The sequence below is a fragment of the Pseudorca crassidens genome, chromosome 8, assembly GCF_039906515.1.
Source record: "Pseudorca crassidens isolate mPseCra1 chromosome 8, mPseCra1.hap1, whole genome shotgun sequence".
Classification (NCBI taxonomy): Eukaryota; Metazoa; Chordata; class Mammalia; order Artiodactyla; family Delphinidae; genus Pseudorca; species Pseudorca crassidens.
In genome coordinates, this window is record NC_090303.1 from 63827067 (window position 1) to 63854418 (window position 27352).

A 27352-nucleotide genomic window follows, 5' to 3' on the forward strand; every position below is an offset into this window, starting at 1 on the left:
GGCCTACAAACCCAAGGCTGTGGAACCAATAGCTGAGAGAGACATCAGGGTTTTCTCTCCCTTCCAGTTTCCCCCAGTCTCTCCTTGTCCTGGCTCGTTCTCCTTCAGCAGCAAAATGAACTATAATCCCAGGGCTTCACTCTCTGGATCATCAAACATACATACACCCGAGATGATGATGATTATCATGCCTGGCACAGGGCTAAAAGCTTCTCATATACCATCTCATTTAATCACCCCAACCCTTGGAGATACATATTATTGGTATCCTCATTTGTAGGTGAGGATGAGGCTAAGAGGAATTAAGTAATATACTCAAACAATTGACAGAGCTAGAATTTAAAACCAGACTGGTCTGGAATATTCCAGGCACCAAGCTCTTAACAAGTCCCCAACAGTGGGACATAAAAACACTCATAATCTTATAACTTGATTAACAGTAAAGTGCTTACTTTGCTCATTTGTCATCTATGCATAAATTGCAAATTGGCTTTTGCATCCAGGGCTGGGAAGAAACAGTGGATGCTGCTATTTCCCACCTTTTGAAGACCTGCCTATCGAAGAGTTCCAAGGAGCAGGCTTTGAACCTCAGCAGCCAGTTGAGCATACCCAAAGACACAAGCCGATTGAAGAAACATATCACCTTGCTGTGCGATCGATTAGCCAAAGGTGGACGTCTCTGCCTAAGTACTGACGCAGCGGCTCCCCAGACCATGGTCATGCCAGGTAAGAGCTCCATTCATGCTCCCAAAACACAACTGTACTTTGGCCAAATTAAAGGAATGTGCCTGTGGTTGTACTTGGGGTTTACATTTCATATTAAAGTGATGATAGCCAAGAAAATTACTTTCACGTTTCCCCTCAGATATCCCAGGGTAACCACTTGGATAAATATTCTTGGGGTATTTGCTTGCTAGACATTTCTAGAATGGTATGTCTTTTTTCTTCCCTCTGCTTTTAAATATATGATCCATTTTGTTTTGCTTCTAACCAATAAAAAGTGGATTAGAGAATAAAACTATTTTTAAGGAAAATTTTACTAAATGTGATCTCACGATACCATATTTCATAAATGTAAATAGGATAATACAAGCAGCTAATATAGTCCAGATGAGTCCCATCCCTTCTGCTGTTTTCCTGGTTGTGGTCACCAGAATAAGGGGGAAGAGACAAAGAAAAAGACTGGAGATCAGGAGACATGAGCAGGCTTCAAGGCTGAGGCCTCTATGTGTCAGGGGGAGAGAGATCCAGGTTGCCCAGACCTGGGCAGTCAGTGATGACCATGGGCATCCAAGTCAGCCCTTCCCACAGTCAGGGGCTGAGCCGTCAATAGCGCTGCATTCGGTCCTTTAGAGGCCGCAACTCCCAAGTTCCGCTTAGCTCTACTTAGTGTGTCTCTTTATGGCAGCAGCAAGGAGCATAAGTAAGTGAATTTATTAAACGCAGCAGCGGTAGCATCTATTTCCTCCTAAAACAAGGACCATAGTATGGGAAGTGGTGTGGAGTTTTTCATCTTCCTCCTTACATGCGTTTTGTACACTTACTGCCCGCCCCCCCATGCTGATGTTACTGCTCATATAACCTGGATATGTTTCTTAACTTTCCAGAGTCTAGTTTCTCCTTTCAAAGTGGGTATAATAATGCCTTCCTTGTTGCTAGGGCATTATATGTTTGTAAAGCACCTAGCACAATTCTTGGAACAGAGATATACTCAAAAAATTCAAACTATAATTATTACCATTGTACAGATGTATGCATAATTCACCTTATAAATTTGGGGTGGAGAGAACGGCTGGCTTGGGACCATGGGATTCTGTACTCTATGGTTTGAAAATTTTTTTGCCTTAATCATACACAGGCAGAACCTAACTTTCATTCCAAAGTAATATTTCTAATGTGGCATCTCAGAATAGAATTGCCTTCCTACTTAGAAACAGTTCTAATAGTTTGTCTTAATTTAGGTCGTCTTCATCTTGCCCTTGTTAACATCCTCCTAACTGGTCCTTGGGCCTCGATTCATCCATCTCTGTCCACTGTTAGGATGATTTTCCTAAGAAATAAATATGTAGGCTTAATGAGATACTAAATGAAAAATATTCACTATAATCAGCAATCAGTATATGGCTCTCCCTCCTTTCTTGCCAATTGGAGAAACAAAGGAGGCTTGAGGGAGAAGGCCAAATACATAAAAGGGAAAGCTTAAAAAGAGATGGACTGACCCCCTGATTGGCTGGTGTGTTTGTCAGTGCAGGCCTTGGTAGCCCTGCCTTGTCTTCCCCACGTCCTTGTTGGAGCCTCTTTGGAAACAGCCACTGGGAGTCCGGTGGCATTGCTGTGAGCAAACACCTGGACACCTGGAGAGAAACGATGCTTCTTTAGTCACATTTATTGATTATAGAACTTTAGACATTTGTTTAAATAACTAGATTTGGAAGCAACTTCAGGGCTGTGTCCTTTGAAACCCTTGATGTAAAATTTCTGAATATTTGGAAGGAAGAGGCAGAGGAAAGGAGGAAGAGAAGGAAGGGAGGGAGAAATGAAGGAAGATGGAAAATGTGTTTGTTCACAAACCAGGAATCTGGAAGCCAGGTGTGTGCCTGTCACACTAGTCTAGCCGAGTTCATCCCGTTGGAGAGATTGAGGCTGTGCGTATTTGTCGCGGTCATAATTGCTTGCTTTTACTTAATGATGACCCACTTTTTGACTTTAGTTGAGTGACTCTCCCTCCCACCTGCCATATCCAGTCATGATAGCAAGTTCTTAAAATTTGTTAAATCAGTGCTCTTCGTCATTACCATGCTCCATTATTGCCTATAATACCTTTCCTCCATAGAGCTCAGATTTTTCACATACTTATTTCTGTACTTAACACGTTTCTGAGGTAGAAGAAACATGTAGAATTATTGCTGTTTTACAAATAGAAATTGAGTTAAGGAAAGCTAAATATCTTTCCCAGAGTTACATGGTTACCAGAAGGGTTAGGTCTAGAATCCAAATCTTGTAGTGCACTGTGCTTCCCTCTAGACCACACAGACCACACGGTACAAATATATTTCTAGCCAGAGCCTCCTCCTGTGTGAGCTATTCTTGATCTGGCCTTGTTTTCACTTAAATTGGCCTAGAATTGTGGGAGGAAAAGGGCAGAAATTTCACACAGTCTCTTTTCTTTGCTATGAGGAATATAATAAGGATTTACCCTGTATTTGCTTTGTGCTTAATTTTTATTATCTCAGTAGGTGACATGGTACCATTATTACAGAGATTATTTCTGAGTTATTTCTGCTTCAAACCAGTAGTTGTGAAATTTCTGATGTTTAGCTATAGTAGTTGTTTCAGAATATGTGAAGGTAAAGTGGCATATTAGAAAGGAGTAGATTACTGAACACATAAGCATACAAGCATTTTTCACAGACATGATCTTTTTTTTAATAGCTGGGCAGGAACTCAGAAATCATCTGGTTTACTTCCCTCTCTTAACAGCTGAGGTAACGAAGGCGCTAGGAAGATGAAGTGACTTAGTGGTTGATATTAAAAGGCAGGGATGTGTGTAATTTTACCATGTTCCCTATTAAATTACAGATGAATCTCAGAATAAAAAACTCTTGGTCTTCTCTAGCCTCATGACTTTATGAACCCAGCACCTTGGATGTGCCCTTTCTTTGCTCCAGTAAAGGCCATGATGACAACATCCTCCCTGGCGTCCAGAATTTGAAAATCTTTCCCACTGGGAATTACCTTATGGACTTCTTTGCCTCACATTTCTCCTGCTTGCCTTTATCAACCTTCAGCTTCTCTATCAGGATTTAGCCTAATCTTTATTGGGTATTCTTTTTATTACAGAACCATCAAACTTGTATTTTTCTTATCTGTACCTCTGTATTCACATCTTTCAGCTGGGGAATATTGCATTTTCATTAAATGTCTTTTTTCTAATCTCAGTGGTATGTATTCTACCCTTAGAACAAGAGTTACAGAGGGCCACCAGGGTAGTGTTTTAAAAAAAAAATCTGAATGTGAATGCCTTTAGTTGCCTAGCTGGCTTTCTCATACCTGTTTGTTACTTGCTGCAACCCTGCAGGTGCTTGAGGCTGAGGTTTACCTTAAATTGCTAGTGATTAAAGTATGGAAGGTTCGAGACTAATTGGTATCAGAAGAAGACTACCTGAAACTGGAACCAACATTTCATTGTTTTCATTAGGAAAACAAAAGATTTGTTTGAAAAAGAGTAAAGTTAAAATCAACAGTAAGTTTATCATATATTTGCCAGAATTTATGTTATGCCTGCAATTTTGTGCCAATTCTTAGAGACAGCAATGAAGAAATTGCGTGAGGTTTTTGTTTTTGCTTTGTTTCTGGTATGATGATGGACACTCAAATTTGGCCTAACTAGCACCTTCACAAAGAAGGTAATTTTTAGGAAAAAATATTCCAAGGCATTATCCATTTTCCTAGGGATCTTTCTTTGATCTGCAAACCATTTTCTTCAGAAACATCTATCATGTCATCATTCTAGCCAATTTTCTTCTCTTCATTGTTAACTGGACCAATTGCCAGATTTTCTTTTTTTTTTTTTTTAACATCTTTATTGGAGTATAATTGCTCTACAATGGTTTGTTAGTTTCTGCTTTATAACAAAGTGAATCAGCCATACATACACATATATCCCCATATCTCCTCCCTCTTGCGTCTCCCTCCCACCCTCCCTATCCCACCTCTCTAGGTGGTCACAAAGCAAGGAGATGATCTCCCTGTGCTATGTGGCTGCTTCCCACTAGCTATCTGTTTTACATTTGGTAGTGTATATATGTCCATGCCACTCTCTCACTTCATCCCAGCTTACCCTTCCCCCTCCCCGTGTCCTCAAGTCCATTCTCTACATCTGCATCTCTATTCCTGTCCTCAATTGCCAGATTTTCTCCGGGTACTGTCCTTGCATGTGATACAAGCGGTTCTCTAATAACACTTTAACTGCATTGCATCTTGCATCATTTGCAAGGTTTGTAATTTCCCTCTGCAGCCCATTTATGCTGTATTTGCAACAGTTTCCAACAGTTGGTGAGAGATGAACCAATACAAAAAGTTGATAGCAGATGGGGATTCCTCTAGTGTTAAATGTGGAAAGATACTGGAGTAGAGACTAATTTTATAAGTGGCCAATTCGTTTTTGAGTGAATATCTTTGTATTATGCTTTTGCTTTTTTATGATTACAATTGGGATAATTAGAACATCTATAAGTAGGAGAATCCCCCCTCCCCAAAATTATGTATGTAAGAATTTAGAAGGTGCTAGCCTGAATTCTGATCTCATGTGTAATGTGACATTTCAAAGCAATGGAGAGTGGATAAGGTGAATTAATTGAAAAATGTTTCTGGGAACAGGCCAACCATTTGGAGAAAAAATAGATTCCCTAGCCCATTCTGTGTGCCACGATACATTTCAGATGGATAAGAGATGTAAATGTAAAAAAAAAAAAGGAAACACAAAAACACACAATGAAATAGAGGTAGATACATAGACATGGAGGTGCAGGATAAGTCTTTCTAAGTAAGTCAATAAAGGCAGAAAGCAAAAGACAGAGCTTCAGTGATACACGTCTCAAAATCTGGTCCAGACGCATATAAACCGAGGTGTATGTTAATGATAATTATACTGGGTGCCACAGTTATAGGTGGTGTCTGAGTGTCCTCCTGCTAGTTCTCTTCCATATAATGTGTACATTTTCGTACAAATAACGAATATAACTTTTGTAAAAAGAGACTGTGATAGAAAATGCCAACAATAAAATGACTATAGTTGTATCAGAAATGGTGGTAAGGAAAAAACAAGGACTGGTGTCATAAATCAGGAAATTAATGACTTTTATGTTATTCAAGGGCAATGACCTGTATTTATGGGGCTTGTTTGTATTTCAGTTCTGATAAAGAGACCCAAGTACTTTGCAGGACTTTGTGCAGCTAGTTTATGGATTCTGCCTCCTTCCTACCTCTGCCTCTCCTCTCCAAAAGTAGGCCAAATCATGCAAGATATTGATCTCTGAGCACTTTTTTAACCTTTTCCCAAGTGGCTACATAATTGCTAAATTGGGTGAACACTTTGCCTACAACCCCCTTGACTGCTCTGCAGCCTTTTTCAGTAAGACCATTTCCTTCTTAAAACGTTTTCATTCCTTGGCTTCTCTTTTACTGTTGGAAACTGTTCCTGGCCCCCGCAGGCTTATCTTTTCCAGTCTGCTTTATGCCTTCTTGTTCCTTTTTGTCTCTTGACTATTGGTGTTCCATCTTTATGCTCTCCTGGACGATCTGATCCAACTACCACCTGAATTCCATGTGCCTCTAAATTTGTACCTTTCTGTCTGGCGTCTTCCAGGTTTCACATGTCTCCATTAATACCCCACAGTCCTCTCCAATTCCACATGCCTGAATGAAACTCATCTCCTACGGTGTGCCTGATCTCAGTCGATGATATTACCCAATGCCCAGGCCAGCGTCCTCAGAAACAATCTTGAGTCTGTTTCCTTTCCTCTCCATGTTCAGTCAGTTACCAAAACCTGATGGTAGCACCTCCCAAATATATCTCTTTTCACTGTCCACATTGCCATTACATTACTAATGCTCTTATCTCCTATTCAGACTACTAAAATGACGTACCAATAGTCTTCTTGTATTAAAAATCCTCTTTTATTTTTAGTACTACCATCAAAAACAAACAACTTATGAATGTTCATAGAAACATTATAATCAAAAAGTGGAAACAATCCAAATATTCCTCAAATGATGAATGGATAAATAAATATAGTATATCCATACAGTGGAATATTCTTTAGCAATAAAAAGAACTACAACATGGATGAACCTTGAAAACATTATGCCGAGTAACAGAAGCCAGTCCAAAAGACCACATATTATGATTCCATTCATATAAAATGTTCAGAATAGGCAAATTCATAGAGATAGAAAGTATATTAGTGGTTGCCTAGGCCTGGGGGTGAGGTTGGCATGGGGAAGTGCATAGTGATGGCTAATGGTATGGATTTTCCTTTCTTGTAGCTAAATCTGTATACATCCATAATGAATTTATACTTTTCCGTGAATATGAGTTTCTTTGGAAAAACAGGGATATGGGTATGTTACTTCTCTGCTTGAAAATATTCCACAGGTGTTACCTACCACATTAAATCAAAAGTTCTAAGCCTGAAATACAATGCTCCTTACTAAATAGACCCACATTATCCTTCTACCCTTATATTCTGTACTTTCTTCCTTAAAATCCTTTACTAATACTGAATTTCTCAGTATTTTCCAAATACACCATGCTTTGTAAGCTTCTATACTTTTAAATAGTTTCTTTGACTTAGAGAGTCAGTCTTTAGCTGGTGGTAAAATTACCACTAATTTCTGAAGACTCAGAAGAAATGATATTCCACAAAGCATTCATTGGCCTTCCTGGCACTACTTGTTCTTCTGTGCTTCCCTGGTCTCTGGTATATGGCTTTTACTGTACTTATTGTAGGGTACCATTGTTTAATATTTTTATTTCATCCCTTACCACTGTATTAGTTTGCTAGGGCAAACTAATAACAAAATACCACAGGCTGGGTGGCCTAAACAACAGAAATTTATTTTCAATCACAGTTTTGGAGGCTGGAAGTCCAAAATCAGGGTGCTCATAGTTTTGGTTTCTCCTGAGGTCTTTCTCCTTGGCTTGCAGATGGCCACCTTCTCTCTGTGTCCTCACATGGCCTTTTTCTCTGTGCATGCACACTCCTGGTATGTCTTCCTCCTCTTATAAGGACACTAGTACTTTTGGGTTGGGGCCTCACCCTCATGACCTCATTTAACCTTGATTACCTCTTTAAAAGCCCTATTTCCAAATACAGTCATACTGGGGGTTAGGGCTTCAACCTGTGAATTTTGGGGAGGACATAAGTCAGTCCATAATACCTCCAGATAGAAAGTAAGTGCATGAAAGACTCAATATATTGATATATTGTATTCTTTTTTGTGAACACAGCATCCTACTTATGCCTGGTATATATATAGTTGATGCCCATCATATCTTTTTTAAACTTCTTATTTTAAAATAATTACAGACTCACAGGAAGATGCAAAAATACTACATAGAATCCCATGTACCCTTCCTCCAGCTTTCCGTAATGGTGATATTTCACAGACTGTAGTATAGTATCAAAAATAGGAAACTGCCATTGGTCTACCTTATATTTCAGAATGAATCAGTGGAGCTGTTTCGAAAGAGGCTAAGTCTTGAAGTAGGTGTGAATTTTAGACTTTTAGAAAGGATAGTGGCAGATATTATAGATAGAGTTGGTGATCTAAGCAAGGAGATATGGGTCTGTAAGTAAACTGGTTAAGTTTCAGATTAGAAATTCAGTTTGGTAGATCAGTAAGCATCCTTTTTTTTTTTTTTTTTTTTGTGGTACGCGGGCCCCTCACTGTTGTAGCCTCTCCCGTCGCGGGGCACACGCTCCGGACGCGCAGCCTCAGCGTCCATGGCTTACGGGGCCTAGCCACCCCGTGGCATGTGGGATCTTCCTGAACTGGGGCACGAACCCTTGTCCCCTGAATCAGCAGGCGGACTCTCAACCACTGTGCCACCAGGGAAGCCCAGTAAGCATCTTTTGATATAGGAACTTGAAAAGCTGGATAAAAGAGATTGAGCATGATGCAAATGGTGATGGAAGCTATTAAAGATTCTTAAGCTATAAGTGATTTATGGAAAAACAGTGTTTTGTTCAATTTAAAAAATGGTTTAAAAAACAAAACAAAACAAAAATAACCCCCAGTGTTTTAGAAATACTAATCTGATGGTGGTATGCAGGATAGAGAGAAGTATGACGAATAGGGATGAATATAGATAGTTCATCAAGTTCTTTAGTTGCCATTGATGGAAATGATTAAGTTTGTAATTTTGTTATGAATAATGTGCTTCATTTCAAATACAGTGAGCTTGAGATGATTAAGATGCATCCAAGAAAAGAGATATGTCAATAGCTGGATCTGAGGGATTTGAGTTGAAGGGAAAAATTAAAGCTTGAAAGTAGATTTTAGTATCCTCAGCTTAGAGGTCATCATTGCAACTTTGCAATTGGATGAACCCTTTGGTAGTGAAGGCAGAAGCTGGGGAACACTGGATTTGGGACTTATCTGCAGAGCCAGACAAGAGGTGGATTCTACAGGGAGGAAGTGAATTTCAAGGAATTCCCAGAAGAGGTTGTGTCAGTACTATAAAGGACAGAAGAAGGTCAAGGAAGATCCTTCTGTAACTGGACGGAACAGTATAGGAAAGCAGATAGAAAAAGAAGTAAATAGGCTATGATCAAGGTTTTTATTTCTTTTCTTTTTCTTCTCTTTAGAAAAGATATTTCAAGATGTTTGAAGGTCAGGGGATGGTGGCAAGATGAGAGTGCTAAAATCCAACATTCATGTTAAATGGGAACGTTTGAGGAGGCAGAGGAATAATCTAGAATACAGGTAAACTGAAAAGAGTTAGTATTTGAGAAGAGAAAAAAATGAGAACCCAGATATAAATTGGAAGTATAGGGAGATTTAAAGAAAAGAAAGTTTAATGAAGTCCAGCCACATGAGCTTTGGAGAAATAGAGTTTTATAATAATCTGTGAGCCAGAAGGGGTGAATGGTGAGGTGGTAAATTAAGGTTGACTTGCCGTAGCTGCTGTGGGAGGGGCAAGCTCAACCATTTAGCAATTGTGCAGCTACTTATTCTTCTGGAGCCATAGTTTCCTCACTTGAAATATTGAGGTAGCACCACCTTGTTTTGAAATAACACACTGTTTCAAAATTGTTTTGAAAATCAAACTATATTGTTATAAGTAAAGAAAGCATTCAGTTTTTAATAGGATGGTCATAATTATCCATTGTAATAGGGAGTCCATACTGGGATGAATAAAGGTTAGTGGAAGAATATTTGAATCCAGGATTAGAGTTGTATTTGAGAGGAGAAGCAATTAGGAGTAACTATCCGGGAAGGCCTATCATCAAAGACCTAATAGAATAACATTCTCCCTTTGTGTACTTAGCAAATACTTGTTGCTAGACAAGCTGGCTGGTAACTAATTAGAATGTGATGACCAAAGCCCAGTTTCTTGGAAGTAGGGCTGTTAATACAGGAATAGAATACCAGGGGAGTTTGAGGAATTTCCTTCTCTACAGATGTTTAAACTAATACAGATAGTCAACAGTCTAAAGATAATTTGGGAAAAACCCTGCCTGAAAGTAGGGGGGATGAATTAAATAACTTTTAAAGTGCATCACTATTTCTATTTCTTTAGTTGTGTCATATGAACAAATATATAAAATGAACATTTTAACCCTCATCCAGCTGTAAATGTGAGCTGTCTTTTCTTTGGACTATTCTCATATGAAATATTACAATAGAAACCCTAACTCTGTGTAATTTTCAATATCCTTAAAAATTACATAGGTTGACCAAAAGAAAGAGTATCTTTGTAACACTGGAGCATCCATGAGGAAAATATTTATGTCTGAGGCTTTGTATGATATCAAAAATAACTTTTCTCACATATTCGATAGACATTTGGGACTGTTTTGTCTTCAAATGGGAGGATGAAAAAGTTTGTATTTATTCCAGCCGCTGTTGGTTTGAAGGGATTTCTACAAATTCAATTTGTAAATTTTTTTTCTAGTTTTCTTCCCCTCAACTTCTACCCCTGCCCGAACTTCTGCTATCTCAGTGGGTCTGCCTTCAATAGTAAGGTTTTACTGGTTCACCTCAAAATTGTAGTAAATACACACCCTGTTTTCTTCCCTTCAACTTTTACTCCCAATACCTGCTGTCTCTCTGAGGAATTCAATCTTCAACAATAAATTCTCTGCTTTCAGTGTAAGTTCAGGAATATTATTAAAGTTGTATTTATTGTTTTTCATTTTCCTTTAGACTTTAGGGTGCCTGGATAAAGTATTTCAAGTGCTTAAAAGCAACTCACCAACCAGTTACTCATCTGAGAAGGTCACTAAAACTTATTTTATATCACTTTATTTTCACTTAAAATATATGCATAATGAGAAAATCCACAGATAGATGGGGCAGACCCAGTGATTTGGCCTACTCCTGTGGCTTAGTCATTTTTAATTTTGGTCAAAATACCTGGCCTAACCTCAGAATGGCATTCTGCTTCTGACACTGCACAGACACCCACAGGGGAAAGGTGATGTTCTTGCAGTTTGAACTGCTGAATGAAGTCAGGTCTGAGCTGCTGGCCTTTAAAAAAAACTTTTCCTACTAAACTTAAAAAAAAATTTTTTTAGTGTGTTTATTCAAATAAATTGTTGGAATAATTAGCCCCTTCTGATTTATGTGTAATGTGGTTATTTCTTAAACAATTTAAAATTAAAATGAAAAACTTTTATAGCTGGTGGTTCTCGGAGCATATAATCTGATTCTGAAAAGTAAAGCACCTTTAGTTGTACTCCTCTGTACAATATGTCTCAACTCTGTATGTTTTTTAAAATGTAGCTTTTTGTTTTTAAAATGTTTAATTTTTTATTTAAAAGTAAACATTTTGGTTAGTTAGAATTTTTGTATTTCTTTCACGTCTACTTTCTGAGCCATACTCCATGCCATATGGAAAATGTTACTGAAAAATAAAGTGATGTCACTCTCTAGCTTCAGGAGCTGTGATTTATGCTAATACCGATAGGATGATTTTTATTTGGTACAGGTATTTGCATATTGGTTGTTCTAAGATATTTTTGGCTTTTATTTTTTTTGTTAAAAAGTAGGCTTGGAAGTGACTGTAAGCATAAAACGAGAAGCAAATACATTGTACTAGTGAATAGTGTGGCGAGGGGTACAGGGCTCCAGCTTACTAGTATTCTAGTTATAAGCAAGTGCCAAGGCAGATACCAAGGGTTCTGGTGTGAAGTCTGGTGGGTTTCAATGAAAAAATAAAGTTGGATGCAGCACACTTTGTCACTGGGACATTTAGTCAGTATACTTATGCAGATAAGTTACCTGATGTTGTTATCTGTTTTTATTATTTATTTATTATTTTCATAAATTAATTATTTTATTTATTTATTTTTGGCTGCGTTGGGTCTTCGCTGCTGTGCACAGGCTTTCTCTAGTTGTGGCAAGCGGGGGCTACTCTTTGTTGCGGTACGTGGGCTTCTCATTGCGGTGGCTTCTCGTTGCAGAGCATGGGCTCTAGGTGCGCAGGCTTCAGTAGTTGTGGCACGTGGGCTCAGGAGTTGTGGCTCCCGGGCTCAATGGTTGTAGCTCATGGGCTCTAGAGCGCAGGCTCAGTAGTTGTGGTGCACGGGCTTAGTTGCTCTGCAGCATGTGGGATCTTCCCAGACCGGGGCTTGAACCCATGTCCCCTGCACTGGCAGGTGGAATCTTAACTACTCACCAGGGAAGCCCTGTTTTTATTTTTTTAAGAGATTAAAAAAATAATCTCTCCTTTCAAAATTAGATAAAACATGAGTGCTATAATTTTTAAAACTTAACATGTTAACTCATGGAAAATCATTGATAATTTATACACTTTATAAATTTATAAATTATGTACTTCATCCATCATTTCCGTTAGAAAACACATCATATAACAAGCCAAGATTGAGACCCCAAAGTGAAATTGTTGTTGAGTACTTATTATGCTTCAGGCACTGTTCTAGGTACTAGAGGCACAGTGATAAACTGGACAAACAATTCCTGCCCTCGTGGAGCTAACATTCTGGCATCAGGCAGTCAATATATAGAAAACCAAATTTTAGACAATGAAAATGCCAAGCAGCAAAATAAGTCAGAGTAAGGGGAAAGAGTGCCAGCTATAAACCATTTGTGCCTGTGTCTTTCTTATGACTAAAGCTTCTTTCTCTTTTCCTTCATTTAGTGAAATGGAAGGATGGTATATTTTATTATTTGAGACAGATTCTTTATGTGACTAGTTAAAATAATTCTGTTTGGTTATATAATTTAGTTTAGTTTATTACTATTACAGTTATTCGGGCACTATAATTTTCAGAGTTTTCTGATGAAAGAATGTGTTTCAATTTCCAGAAAAAGAAGCCAAATTCTTTTTAAAATAAAATTTTATTGAAATATGGTTGATTTACAATGTTCTGTTAGTTTCAGGTGTACAGCACAGTGATTCATTTTTATATATATATATTCTTTTTTAGATCAAAGTAATTCTTGAGAAATTTTCCTAATAAATTTGATAAAATATCTGTAGTGATCATTAAAACACTTTGTACCATAAAAACAATTTTCATATTATTTTCGTCATATCTTTGAGTTTATTCTTATTTTTGTGTTAGATCATCAGTCATTATTGTCTACTCTCTGTTGACATCAGCTTTCTAAACTATGACATCTCTGAGGGCAGAGACTGTCATTCATTTCCATACTCTAGAATCTACACAGAAGGTGCTCAGCATATCCTTGTGAGACTGATTTGAATTGAACCATTTACCTGAACATTATCTCCTCCCTTTTCTGATTTCACATCACTCAGTTCTCTTTTCCTCTGTACCCCCGCCTTCCATCACCCCCACTCCACCTCCGTCTGCTCCTCCATTCCCTTTTTGCTCTGCCTTGTGGAACCCCATGGATTTCTAACCTAGTTTCCTTATCAGTTTCCAGCCTGAGTAAATCTTTGGCTTTCCTTGGATCTGCTCTGGGACCGGAAATAGTTGCTAATATTAATCATAAAACTGACCCAACTGCTTCTATCTTCTTTCATGCTGTGTGACTTCACCTGGACCCTCCCCCTGCTAATTAGAATGCTATTTACATGTTTTTGATTGATTTCCCACCTTATTTTCAACAGAAATTAATCCTTGTCATTTTACTCAAGATCCCACCTCTTCTCCAAACTGAGCAGAAGACATCCTCCTGCTATACCATGAAGATCAAGACTGTCAAAGCAAACTCTGCTTCCCATCAGTTTATTTCAGAATTTCTTTTGTAATTTTATTCATTGTTTGTCTTTCTGTTCTTTCTCAGAAGAAGACACACTTGATTTTAGGATTAAACTCAGACATCTTACTTTGGCCTACAGGACTCTGCTTCCTTTCTCTCCATCCAGTCCTCTACCAGCAATTCCCCACAATTCCTCTTGCTCTCTCTGCTTTAGCCACACAAGTCTCCTTTCAGTTCCACTCATCAAACTTTTCCTTGTCTCTGATCTTTGCATATGCTGGTCCCTTTGTCTTGAATACTGTCCTCTATTTACCCCCAAACTTTTACCTGCCACAGATACTCATGCTCACCAGCTAATTTATATCCATCCTCAGGTCTCAACTTATAGGTCACTTTCCTGTAAGAGTTTTTCTATGACCCTTGTTATTCTCACACATGGCCTCTTGGACTGTTTCTTCAGAGCATAAAGCATAGTTCAAAATTATATGTTCATTATGGGTTTATTTAATATTTTCCCCACTATACTATAAGTTTCATGAGGAGAGAAACAATGTCTGTGTTATTCACTACCATATACTGCTCAGCTCAGCGCCTGCCATGTAATAAGTATCCCAAAGACAGTTAATGATTGAATTGCCTCCTCTCCTGTATTCTTGTTTCCTCAGGGACCTTGTAGCCCCATATTCATCTCACTTGAACCATTTGCCTTTTATTTTCTGGTGTTGCTTTCTCATTTCTAAACTTTGCTCAGTTTTCACTCTGTTACATTACATTGACTATCTTCTTTTTCTTCTCCTCCAGACTTATAAATTATACCAATTATATTGTGGTCTCTTAAATATAAATTTGAGATGAAGCTAATAGCAATATCTGTAAACAATTCATCTTTGGTATAGGGAACAATATTAGAAGTAAAATTTGCACATGTAAAATTTCTGAAAGGGGGAAAGGAGTTTTCTTCATGAAATAGGACTATTTTTTGTTCATTTAACAAAAATTAAAAAAAAAATACCATCATGTTCCAGGCACTATACTGGGCATTGGAATATACTGATTAAGAAGAGAGACACCATTTCCACCCTCATGAGAGCTTACATTCTGGTGGAGGAGCCAGATAATAAACAGAAGAGTTGCAGGTTGTATTATGGGCGGGGAAACAGATAGGAAGTTGAGAGTTGCCAGTGGGGGCTTCTTTAGACGGGGTGATTGGGGAAGGCTTCCGTGATGTGAAAGAACTAGGGGAAGGGCATTCCAGGCTGAACAAATAGGATTCAAAGGCCTGGATTTGCTAAGAGAGTGGAACTTAAATGTTCACACACACACACACACACACACACACACACACACACACACACACACGTAAATATGTGAGCTGATGAATGTGTTAATTAACTCATTGAGGAGAATAATTTCACAACATATTATATATCAAATCATCACATGTACAGTTTAAATCTCTTACAACTTTATTTAATTATACCTTAATAAAGCTGGAGAAAAAAGAATTTAAAGGGCTGTAGGTGATAAAGGGCTTGGTGTATTCAAAAGATACTTGATGGCTTGATCTTAATGAGGAAGTGTGGCAGGGAGAGCCACATCATGTAGTATTCCTTACATTTATGGTAAGGAATTTAGATGTTATCCTATGAGTAGTGGGAAGCCATCAAATGGTTTTAAGCAGGGAAATTATATGATCAGATCTATGTTTTTAAGAATTACTATGGCTACTGCGTCTGGAAGGATTTGGAAAACAGCTGGAACGGAAACGGGGAGAGCTAGAGAGACTATTGTAGAAGTGTAGGCACGAGGTGACGATGACTGGAGTTGTGGCAATGGCATATTTTAGAGGCAAGAATACGTAGAACGTGGTGATGGGGATTGCATGTAAGGGGTGAGATGAGGGAGGAAGCAGAGATGACTCCTGGAATGTTGGATTTAGTAACAAGATAGACAGTAATGTTGTTGGTGAAATGGGGAATATGGGGGAAGAACAGTGTGTGTGTGAATGTGGATGATGGGGAGGACAGAATAAAAGACTCAGTTTTGGACCTATTCCCCCTGTGAGGCCTAGTGGGCACCCAGTCGTAAATGTTGAGTGGTCTGGATCTCAGGAGAGAAGCCGGGGCTGCAGAGAGACTGTCGGGAGGCGGCAGCCTCTGTATGGTATTTGAAACTGGATGGGCTCACTTGTGTGGAAAGAGAAAACAGAAGGGAGGCCTCATCTAAATCTTGAGGCCTTCCAGCATCTCGAGGTCAGGAAGGGCAAGAACCAACATCGGAAATTGAGGAGAAGTAGCCAAGGAATGAGTAAGATGAAAACTGTGAGAAAAGAGCCACATGGAAGCCAAGAGAGGGGAGAATTTCCAAGGTCAGCATTGTCACATGCTGCTGAGATGGAGCAAGATGAGGGCAGAGGTGGGAGCTGACAGACTTTTACCTAAGGTTCTAATATATTTTGTAACATTTCTTCTTTTGTATATTTATTCCTTATCATTAATGGAAATAAATTTTATGTGTCTTGCTAGCATGTTTTTTTCAGTTTATAGAAATAGAGAGTTTAAGCACTGTATCAAACAAATCAGCACTTTGTCCCCATCTTGTTATTTCTTTAGAAGTACACAGTATCAACCCCATTCCTAGCAGAATAGTACCAAGTTTCTTGTTTTAGGTTCAGGCCCTTCATAATCTGGCTTAATCGTTACTTCTTTCACTCCTCTTTATCCTGAACCCTTAGCTCCAGTTAGGCCAGTTTCTTTACTTATTCCTTCTTTATGTTCCAGGTACTATTGCAGGTGGTGGAAAATTGATGGTGAACAAAACAGACATGGTCTCTCCATTACAGAGTCTATTTTGTCAATTAATGAAATAATCATACAGATATCCAGTTACAAAATGAGGTACATACTATGAGGCAAGAGATGATAGAGGCTCAGACTTGGGAAGTAGCAGTGGAAATCAAGAGGAGCAGATAGCTATGAGAACTTTTTCAGGAGAGAAAATCAGCAGACTTTATTAATTGATTGGAGATAAGGGTTGAGTGGAAAAGAGAAGTACTGGGGAGGGCTCCTGGATTGCTTGTTCTAGTTGGCTGGTGCTCCACTCATCAAGAGGCATCTTTGGAAGATGACGAAGGTTAAAGGAGACAGGTCATGAGTTCAGTTATATCCAAATTAATTTGAGTGCTTATCTCATGTCTGCTTTTCCTGCAGGAAGCCTTCCCTGAATATTCTATCCTTTGCTAATTATTCTAACTCCTATAGATTAAATAATGTTAGCAGTTTCATATGCTTCAGCCCAGTACTTACTGTCAATACTTCCCACTGGCACTTCTTATTATACTGTCTGGTCCTCTACTATACTGTATATCATTCTAATTTAGAACACAAACTCCATGTGGGCAGAGAGTACATGATTACTATTTTTGTTTATACAGTTGACAACACTTGGCAAAGTATGATGTTATGTAGTAGTACGTATTTGAATCCCCAACGTTACTATGGGATTTTCTTAAAATAAGACTAATTTCTTATGGGTTAATTAATAATCTACAAAGATTCATTAGATAACAAATGTCTTCCAGGGCAACAGGAATGAGTGAGTTTATTGACATAAAGTGAATTATATACTCTGACATTCTAGTGGAATTTGTTCCCTATCTGGAACTACATTCAAATTAAAGATGTGAAACCCCTACTACTTACTGTGTTGAGTATTATTAACTGAACTTTGAGTAAAACACAAGGATGGTGAACCCTTGAGTTTTGCCAGTCTTATATTTTGCTTTTTGTGAGTTATTTCTTTAATACATTACAAAACATCATCTAAATGTATGTCTGTTATAGAATTTGATAACCCCTTCCTACTTCAAATTGGCCTCAGAGACTTCAGCATTGGAAAATTGGGATTTTATTTTCCCAGCTCTTTAAATGTAATATATTTGAAGACAGAGGCACTGTCCTGTAAGTTTATAGCCTAAATAAATCTATTTTAAAGGTGTGCTGGTCTGGGGCCAGGTGGCATAGTGGGATGACATATGAGCTATTCACATTTGAAGACCTGGCACTAAACACATCTCAGGATGCCAGGAAAATGACATTAGAGGTGTCAGTTTGCTGGAATCCTTGGTGGGCATCTGAGAATATCACAGAACCGTTGTAAGGTCTTACATAATGTATCCTCTGTAAATTATATTGCTACATTAGCCACCTAAGGTACAAAAGGGCGATCTGAATGACTTCAGTAGGCATTCAAAAATCTTGTTTTAATAAGTAATGAGATGTACACGCCATGAGAAGTACAAGACTATCTGAAAGAAAACCAGCCTAATCTAAAGGGTTGTGTGTGGGACTGGGAGTTGAAACTTAATCTTTTATATTTCTCTAGTCTTTATCTGGCTCATCAGTTATTTAGCAAATATTTACTTAATCCCCCTTTTCTGAGCCTTTATCATTTCAGGCATGGATTTTCTAACAAGACCAGTTACCTTTCTTCTTCCTGGATTCAGGTCTCCTAAAAATGCCAATAATAATATTTCGAAGAAGTGTCATGAAAAAACTTATTATTACTCAAAAAAAAAAATACCATGATAACCCTGTCTTGAATACTTGTAAAATCATCTCTCAGTAATCCCAAGGTGCTTAATTGGACTGCTTATCTGAAGATCTTTTACCTTTTTTCATTTGCCTTTGCCAAGAATGTCTAGAAATTATACACTCAGTTTCCATTTGAATAGCTTTCTGAATTACTTAAAAGGCCATCAGCATGAATTCATATTTAGTATCCGGATCTAAGGTTTCCTTATTGTAGTAACACATTGTGTGCTAGCCAGAAACATCACTTAATTTGAGAAAGCATAAAATGCTCAAAGGTACCAGTCAGACTTTGATTTTTATTGTGAAAATATATTGCAGTAACTCACAGACTTACTGTTTGTTAACTTGACCTATTTAGTTCCTTTCCTTTTGCGTTTAGCATAAGTCCTTTGCACAAAATGGTCTGTTTAATGATTTTTTTCAGAGGAGAATCTAACCAGGAAGGCAGCGATGGTGGACCATGACAGCTGATGAGGGGTGATCCTGGGCAAAGTTTGTCTGTCTTCTTTCTTTATCCAAGAGGAGGATTCAGTCTGAAACCAAGCTACACACAGATTTGTGGCATTTCTAAAGAGTTGGTCCAAGTTGATAGTGCTCCAGGCTGCTTCCAGGCTCTCTTCTTTCCAAAGATCCTCCTGTTGGCTAGGGTGGTTGGGATCCTCCATGGAGTGCAGGATGCTGAAAGACAGGCAGATGGTGTTTCACTCAGCGTCTCTGAAGCTCAGTTTCTTTTTCCTTACCTCTAACTGTTAAGATCTCGGTATCCCTGTCTCTGTGAGTCTGTGATACAACCCTCTACAATCAACAGTCCCAAGTTCTAGGTTATGGCTTGTGACTCTGCTGATTGCTTGGGCAGAGTGCTTTGATGGCCCATAAAGTCTGTTCATAGAAAGGTGTGAGGAGAATTGGGGATAAATTGTACTTCTTTAATTGAAGAGGTGATTTCAGGTTAAAATATACTTTAATCATTATCTCTTGGAATTAAAAATTCATTTATTTTATAAATCTTTATCGAGTACTCATTATGTGCCTATTACCATTACTAGAGTCTAGGTATATAGCAGTGAACAAAACAGATGAATGCTCTGCCCTAATAAAACATCCATGCCACTGGGGAAGGGAGGCAATACACAAACAAAAAAAGATAATTATAAACTGTAATAAATAATATGAAGGCAATAAGCAGGGTAGTGTGGTAAAGAGTAACCAGCAGAGGGAGGAGGAGGTATTGAGGAAGGCTTCCTGAAGAGGGGTCATCTGCAGTGAGACTGGGAAGATGGGAAGGAACCATCTGTATGAAGATGCCGTTGGTGGGGTAGGGACTGAGAGTAGGGGAAGCGGTAGACATCCCAGAGAGAGAGAATAGGAAATGCAAAGGATTCAAAGCAAGTAGGAAAGAAGGCCAAGGTGACTGGGGAGAATGACAGGAGATGAGATTGGTAAAGTGGGTAGGGTCCAGATCTTAGAGGAGGCCTTGCTTCAAAGTTTAGGTTTTATTAGGAATGACAATCCTTGAAATAGGACATTTTTATGAACCTGTTTTCTCTTAGACCAAATGAAAGGTGGCAGTCCTAACCTTGACTAGCCAACATGCATTCATAATCTGGAATGGTTTTGAGCAGAACCCAGCAGCATGTTGAAAAAGTACTTTATTATATTCAAAGGCCTGAGACCACTCAGTTGTCAGGCATTTATCACTTGAAAGTGGAGGAGTAGAAAAGTTTAAAAGGCTGTAGCAATAACATTTGAGGAAATGAATAATTTAAAGTGAATTAAATCATGAATAATGAATTGTAAAAAAAGACTCCTCGCTTGTGATTAGAGATTCATAATTTTCATTTTACAGCAAAATGTAGTTGGCTGCCATGCATTCCTGACTTACTTCATCTAAGTACAGTTAGGCCCAACACATTAGTGCCTTGATGTGCAGACTTACGACTGGCTTCTTGTGTTGAAACCGTTAAATTTTAATGTATTCAGCTTGAGCATAAGTGGTCACAGATGATTCATAACACTGCTCCCTGCTTTTGGTGAAAATGATCGTCAGCAAGAGAATTGTCCCCAGTGGCCACACTTATCTTCGTAGTTGATTTCCTAAACATTTTTGTGTCCATAGGAGACCAGGAATAAACATTGCATAGCTGATGGGTAAAGCACAATAATAATTGCTTTAAAACCACAGGATATTTGATGATGATAAAGTAGAACTCTGTAACTGTTGACATTTTCTTTTTTTAATTCTTGGTGTCAGGAGGGTACAAGTGATATATGCTGCTCTTTAAGAATGGAGTTAGCGAACCATGTGTGTTTTTTTTTTTTTCTTTAAGAAATAAATGCCAAGAATTGCCCACAGTATTACGACTTCATCATCTAGCTGTCGGGCATAGAGGCAGAATAAGCCAGCAGGCTTGCCTGACTGATGCTTTAGACAGCAGCTTAACCCAATAAAAAACAATATTGTGGCTTGGGCATGGGAGACTTACCAGTCTGGTAATTGAATGCTTACCTGACCCAACCACTATCCACTATCCAGGTACTGAGAAATTTCAGCCCGATACGCTGCTAGCTGAATTTACATGTCTTATGCAACCCATGTAGACACACATGATCTGATGATGTCCCTTCAGAGTTGAAGTCCTGATTACCTTCACAATAAACTCCCAGTTATCTGCCATGACTCATGAGTCCCATATGATCTGGCTTCTGTGTCTCCAGCCCCTTCACTCATACTTGCCACTTATGCAGCTGCCATTCTGACCTACCCACTAGCTCCCGGAAGGAAGCGTTTTTCCTTGTCTTCAGGTCTCCATTGTCCCCAGGCATACAGCTTCTCTTCCTCGGATTCCCATTTTGCCTGTTCCAGCTGACTGACTCATGTGATCTTTTGCAACTCAGAAATTGTCTGAGACCATTCCTGCCTCTCCCCCTACTCCTAATATCCTTCTCTCCCTGAGTCATGGCTCTACCACCATTTGCCCATTGCACCCTCTATGGGATTGCATTGTATTATAGATATCGGTATGCCCTAACCCAACCCTGCTGTGGGCTCCTTGAGGATAAAGGATGTGTTTTGTGCCCTTGGTACCCCCAGCTGTTAGCACAGAATTTGCACGTGGTAGACTCTTGGTGCTAGATGAATTGCTGTATGGAGTATATCTCTTTCTTGGCCCTGAAATGCTATAGAACAACTGGCTTTTCTGCAAACTGGGCTAGGTATCATACTGGATTATTCTTGGTAGTAGCAAGATAACCAGACGTACTTCAGTCTCCTCATCACATTACAATTTGACTGCTTTCCTTTCTAATGAAGACATTTTTACAATCCCATTACTTAATGAAGGAGCATGGTCCAAACTTGCTGTAACTTTGGAAATCCTCATGAGACTCATTCAGTAACTATTATGAGATTAGCCACACCTGGGTATAGGCTTTGATTCAGGTGCTTTGAGAATTGCTTTTATTCAAGCAAAGTCAAAATAAGAGTGCTACTGCCTGCTTCCCCTCCCCTATTCATTGTAGTTTCAGTGCATGTACCACTGAACAGTCTGTCTCATTAAATAAAGCAATAGTATTTTAGGGCTAGAAGATAAATCTAAAAGTTTCCATTCTAATACTCCAGGCCATTGTGTATCTAAAACTACCCCAGAAAGATAGATGCTTATTCTTTCTCTTTTTTTTTTTTTTTTAGATGTTTATTCTTAAGCATCTCCAGGGATAGGCTTACACAGCCCTCTCAATTATGTATTCCATTATCTCACCAGTCTTCTCATCAGGAAGGTTTTTTTCCTTAATGTCTAACTTTAACCCCTCCTGTTGCAATTTAACCTCATTTCCTTTTGTCCTGGCTTCAGTGGAAATAAAAAATAACTCACCAGTACCCACCCTCCCCTATTTGTAATTGAAGATGTCTGACATTCCTCCAGATGTCTGACTTCCTCCTTCCTTCCTCCATTTAGCACTTTCTAGTGCTAAATGGAGTGAGTTTTGCCCTTTTTCTCCTTTTGCCTTTCTTGGAGACTCTTCCTTTTAAAAGTTTTGTTGTTCTTATTGCACCAAGTATCAGGGACCATACATTTCAGTTCTGTCATTTTAATCCTACAACTTATTTTTTCAGTCTACCAATCTGTATAACCTTAGTAAGCCACTTAACACATTGAAAAAGAATCAATGGACACCATTGTAAAGTGCTTTACAGTTATGAAATTCTTCATTTCTTCAAGAGATCTGCTACCATTGTCCAGTACCCTCCCTCCTTGATTTCCATACCTAGGGGTGAAATGTTTTTCTTGTCTTATTTCTTCCCTCTTCATGCATACATTTCATGTGGCCACAACTACAGTGTTTCTGGGTCCCAGGTCTACTCACTGCTCTACCAGGATAGCTCAGGGGATAGAGGGAAGAGGAAACGGCTAAGCAGCCATTCGCATTGGCAGAAGCTACAAATTTCCAGCTCATGGAACACTGATCTTTTTGGGAATCTGAGATAAGAACTCGGGAATAATATGAAAAGGAAGATTAGCTGGAACATAAAAAATACAACTATCTTCCTCCTAAGAATAGGAACGTCTCTCTAAAAATTAGAAAGGAGATAATGATAGGTGTGAATGAGGATGAAGTTAAATTAAACAGCAAGACGAGAGAAGAGGAAGCAGAGCAGGAAGAAAACACAGATGTGGTCAAGTGAAGCAGAAAAAAGAGCTTTAATTTTTGATCCTCTAACCGAAAAATATCATGGTAAGATCTCTTAGTAAAAAAAAAAAAAAGTATAAAATTCTAGACTAAGAACAGTGACTCAAGTTTATAATATAAATATGATAAGAGTTTCTGTTGATGGCTATACTATTAATTCAGTGACTCCTCATAGACATGTTGACAGCAACTGCCTATGCTTTGTAGAAAGATGGGTGTTATTAATTTGACCGCTCAACAATTCTACATAGTCTGAGCCTTTAGGAGTAATCCTTGACTGTAAATAGAGATGTCACTGAAATTACTGTAACTTCAAAGTAACGTCAAATTCAAAGTAGGCATATAAACAGTATTATGTTTTCTACTATTAATTGAAGATTATATTAATGATACTCTGTCTTCTATGTAGCAGTGCCATACAGGGCATTTCAATGAATATCTAATTGGCCCTTAAATTTACCCTTGAAAATCAAAGGAATAAATTGGTGTGCATGGCTGGTGGACTGAATATTAACTCTCTGTAGTATTCAATAGAGGATTTCAAACATTATTAGTAATCACTTTTGGAGGATTCCTTAAGGCGAGATTTCTTTTTAAATGTGCATGTCTGTTTGTTACTTAGGACTACTTAAAATTAACTACAAATACTCAAAAGGAAATGAAATATTCCTTTCTCTTGCTTCTCTGAAAAGGTACCATTTGACCAAAGTTTCCGTCTGCAGACAGGATGGAATGCCATCTTCCCCTCAAATGAAATTAATTGGCTTCCACTAAATCAAGTGTGTGCCCTATTATAAGACACAGTCTTGAATCCTAAACTAAACTTGAAACATCTAACCTACAAAACTTAAAAAGCCTTATGTCTTAGAAACTTAGTGATAGGAGCCATAGAAATGAGAAAGGAGATATTCTTAATATTTTTTACACAACCAAAAATATGCCCATTTTGATGCCATATTGTTGATGCAATGGAGAGCATGAGTAAAAGTGTGATGATTATTATGGAGTGTATTTTTTGATTTACATTGGTAAGGCCTAGACAATTGCAATGGGTCTTAGATGTGTAAATCAGAAATACTGTCAAAACAATACTCCAGATGTGCTGTGTCATCTATAGTGTCAAAATGGCAAGTTCAGATCTATAATAAAATAATTTGCAAGGATATATATAGATACTCACCTAGATTTGAGCTCCCAGTTTTTAAGGCATCTATACATTTTACTTCAATTTTAAGCCAAGGTAAAGACCACTGGAACCTGAAATCTAAAAATGGATTTATTTTGGGGATTAGTAATAGTTGTTTCCTTTTGATTCATTGTCACCCTATGACTGTCATCCTAAGAGACTGCTTTTAAAAGAATTTACAGTCCCCACAAACACAGGAAGTGAAGTCTACGTGGAAAAAAATCATTCTATTTGAGCCAATTCTGACATTATTCTGATTTGAAATCAAGACATTGATTAGAAAATTGAATTTTGATAACATTTTTATAGCCTGTTTTACAACAACTCTCTGTCTTAGAAAGACAATGTGGTGCTTATGCTTCAAAGAAATGGTGTGTACTTTTGGCCTCTTATCCAGCTCTTTAAAAGAAACTTTTAATTTTAGTTTAGTGTAAAATTGATTCTCATGTGAATAACTCAATCCTCTATGCCTACTGAATTGCATGTATGGGTCAGTTTAGCTGCAGTGCATACTGTAAATGATGGCGAAGGGAAGGTATGTCTTGAGTAGGAGTGCAATATGATATCTGTGCCAATCTGCATTTGGTGCTAAAGTAGAGTCATGAGATGTGAAGTAAGGGCTTCTTTGAACACTGTTTATGGTGGACCTTGTTACATGTTTGGAGTGTCTGAGAAAGGAGCTAGCCTAAAACTTCAGATCTCAGTATGTTGTTGCCAATAAGACCAAGTACTGACTGGAACTTATGCTTTATTCATTTTAGCTTTGAAAGAGTAAAAAAATCTTGCCTGCAATTCATTAATTAAAAAATATACTTCATTATATACTGTGTTTTACTTTAAAGATAAAGATTGTGTTCTTTTAAGTTGTCTCCTCTCTGTTTTACTGGCAAATGAGGAGGGGAGGGGGACGGGGGAGAGAGGGAGGGAATGAGAAAGACAGAGGGAGAGAGAGAGATTTCTTTTATTTGCATTTTGTTAACATTACTATAATGTAACTTACCTGCTACGGTTCTATTCTTACACTATTTACCCTATGCCCCTGTATCATCATATTTGTAACTCTCACCTATAATACCTCTTACATTTTAATACTGGAAGGCATTTTAATATAAGGCAAGCAACATATACTTAGTTGGAGGTGATGTGTTTTTGGAGCATGATAGATAGAGGCAGGCCGACACTTAACTTGCCATGTGATTTTGAGCAAGTAACTTAACCCTTCTGAGTCTCTGTCTGTCTCCTTAAGTGATACAATGGTAGCATTGCGAGGACCGATGGCAATAATGCATGGAAGACAGTGCAGGATTGGCGTGTGGGAAATGCTCAACTCATGACGATTTTTTCTTTTATTATTATTATGATGGAAAATGATTTATTCCTTTTTGCGTCAGATGTGCTAAAAACTGCCATGGAAGATTACATAAAGAAATTCTTGGCTGTTACTTTAAAGCCCTGATCAATTTCTTCTGGAAAAGAGGTGAAAATGTAGTGTGTGTTCATACTATGATGAGAATAACAATCTCACAAATATTTCTATGTTGCCTTACCAGGCATTTGAGATTGAAAGCAGATCCAGCCTGTTTCTCCAAAAACTGAACTCATTGCTGGGAGATAATCTCTCTTTTTGAGGTAAAGAATGATTTGTATTGATTTTTTGGAACTAACACTTAGGAATGTCTGGCTGCAGATCTGCAGTGTAGATGTAACATCAGAAGGAAATATTTGCATCTTGTGATGGGTGAGGCTACATGGGGAAGTGAAAATAGCTTAAAGGTTGGTATGGGGAGAACCTGCTTCAATCCAGATTCTAACTAGTAATTTTATATCATTTACTCCAGTGTCATTTCTAAAATGATGACTATAATGCCTAATTTGCAAAGATATTGAAATACCAAAAAGATAACATACATAAAGTACCTTGACCTAGTATCTGGCTCATAGTAGCCCTTCCTACAGTATTTGAGATAGTTCCATATAGAACTAACTCTGTTTTTACCACTTGCCCTACTTTCTAGGGTCTCTAACTTTGAGTCATTTCTGACCCACTGTGTTTGCCTACTTGGTAAGAGGAAGCCTGGTCTTGTCACATAAGTTGCGTAGTAGAGTTTCAGGAAAATATGACTTAAAGAGAAATAAGCTAGTACCTATTTACCAACTAAGACCTTGGTGAGCTGTCAGAAAATGCATCAGTACCACTTAATGACTTCCTCCTTACTAAGACCATCACAGTCAACAAAATGATGCTATGCAACAGTTTACTTTCTTCTGTTCTTTCTCTTGATCCCCTGTCTTTTTTGTTTTTTTCATGATACATGAAGATAGCAGAGACTGTTTTAAATTCTGTATTTAGTCCAGAGGTGCCATATTGTGGGTATTCTCTTGACAGTGAAGGAGAAAGACATGCATGTCATTCCTGAAGTTTTAGCAGCCCATCCTCAGGGCTGACTTGGAGACTTGCGTAGCAACCAGCATCCAAGTAGGGTCAAAAGCAGAGCCCAGATCAATAATACAAAGCATTAAGGCTATCAGCTCCTCAGATGAAGCATCTGTTGTAAGTATAACTCTAAAATATAGCTATAAATAAATCAGAACACTTCTTAGACAGCATTTACAAAGCATTTGTTTATACAGGCACAAGGTGGGAAGTGGAAGGGACTGTGTCCCAGGATCTTATTTGGATCATTTATTTATTATTGGAAAAAAGTACAGGGAGCGTGGTCTGCAGATAACATCTGGACCAGTTTTATCTCCAAATTTCTATTTAGGTTTGTTTTCTTTAGACATAGATTCTGTTGATTTCTGCCTATGGGTCACAGACTTCACTTTATGCTTCACCCATTCATGGATATCTGTATATACACAGTATTGATACATTCTGATGAGAAATATTAGTTCTCATTATTGTTGAGATGTTGGCATAATGTTAGATTAGTGATGAAGAAATGCTACAGAAAAGCAATAATGT

The 27352-nt window shown here is 38.2% G+C and overlaps 1 protein-coding gene across 3 annotated transcripts in view; it reads left to right on the forward strand.

Moving 5' to 3' along the window:
- The window catches only part of BBS9 (Bardet-Biedl syndrome 9), a 442846-nt gene that overhangs the window by 380124 nt on the left and 35370 nt on the right, over nucleotides 1-27352 (forward strand). For all 3 annotated transcript variants that reach the window (XM_067746666.1, XM_067746668.1, XM_067746667.1), the window contains one exon: nucleotides 504-726. In XM_067746666.1, the coding sequence (XP_067602767.1) occupies nucleotides 504-726 (223 nt within the window). The remainder of the gene's footprint in view (nucleotides 1-503; nucleotides 727-27352) is intronic.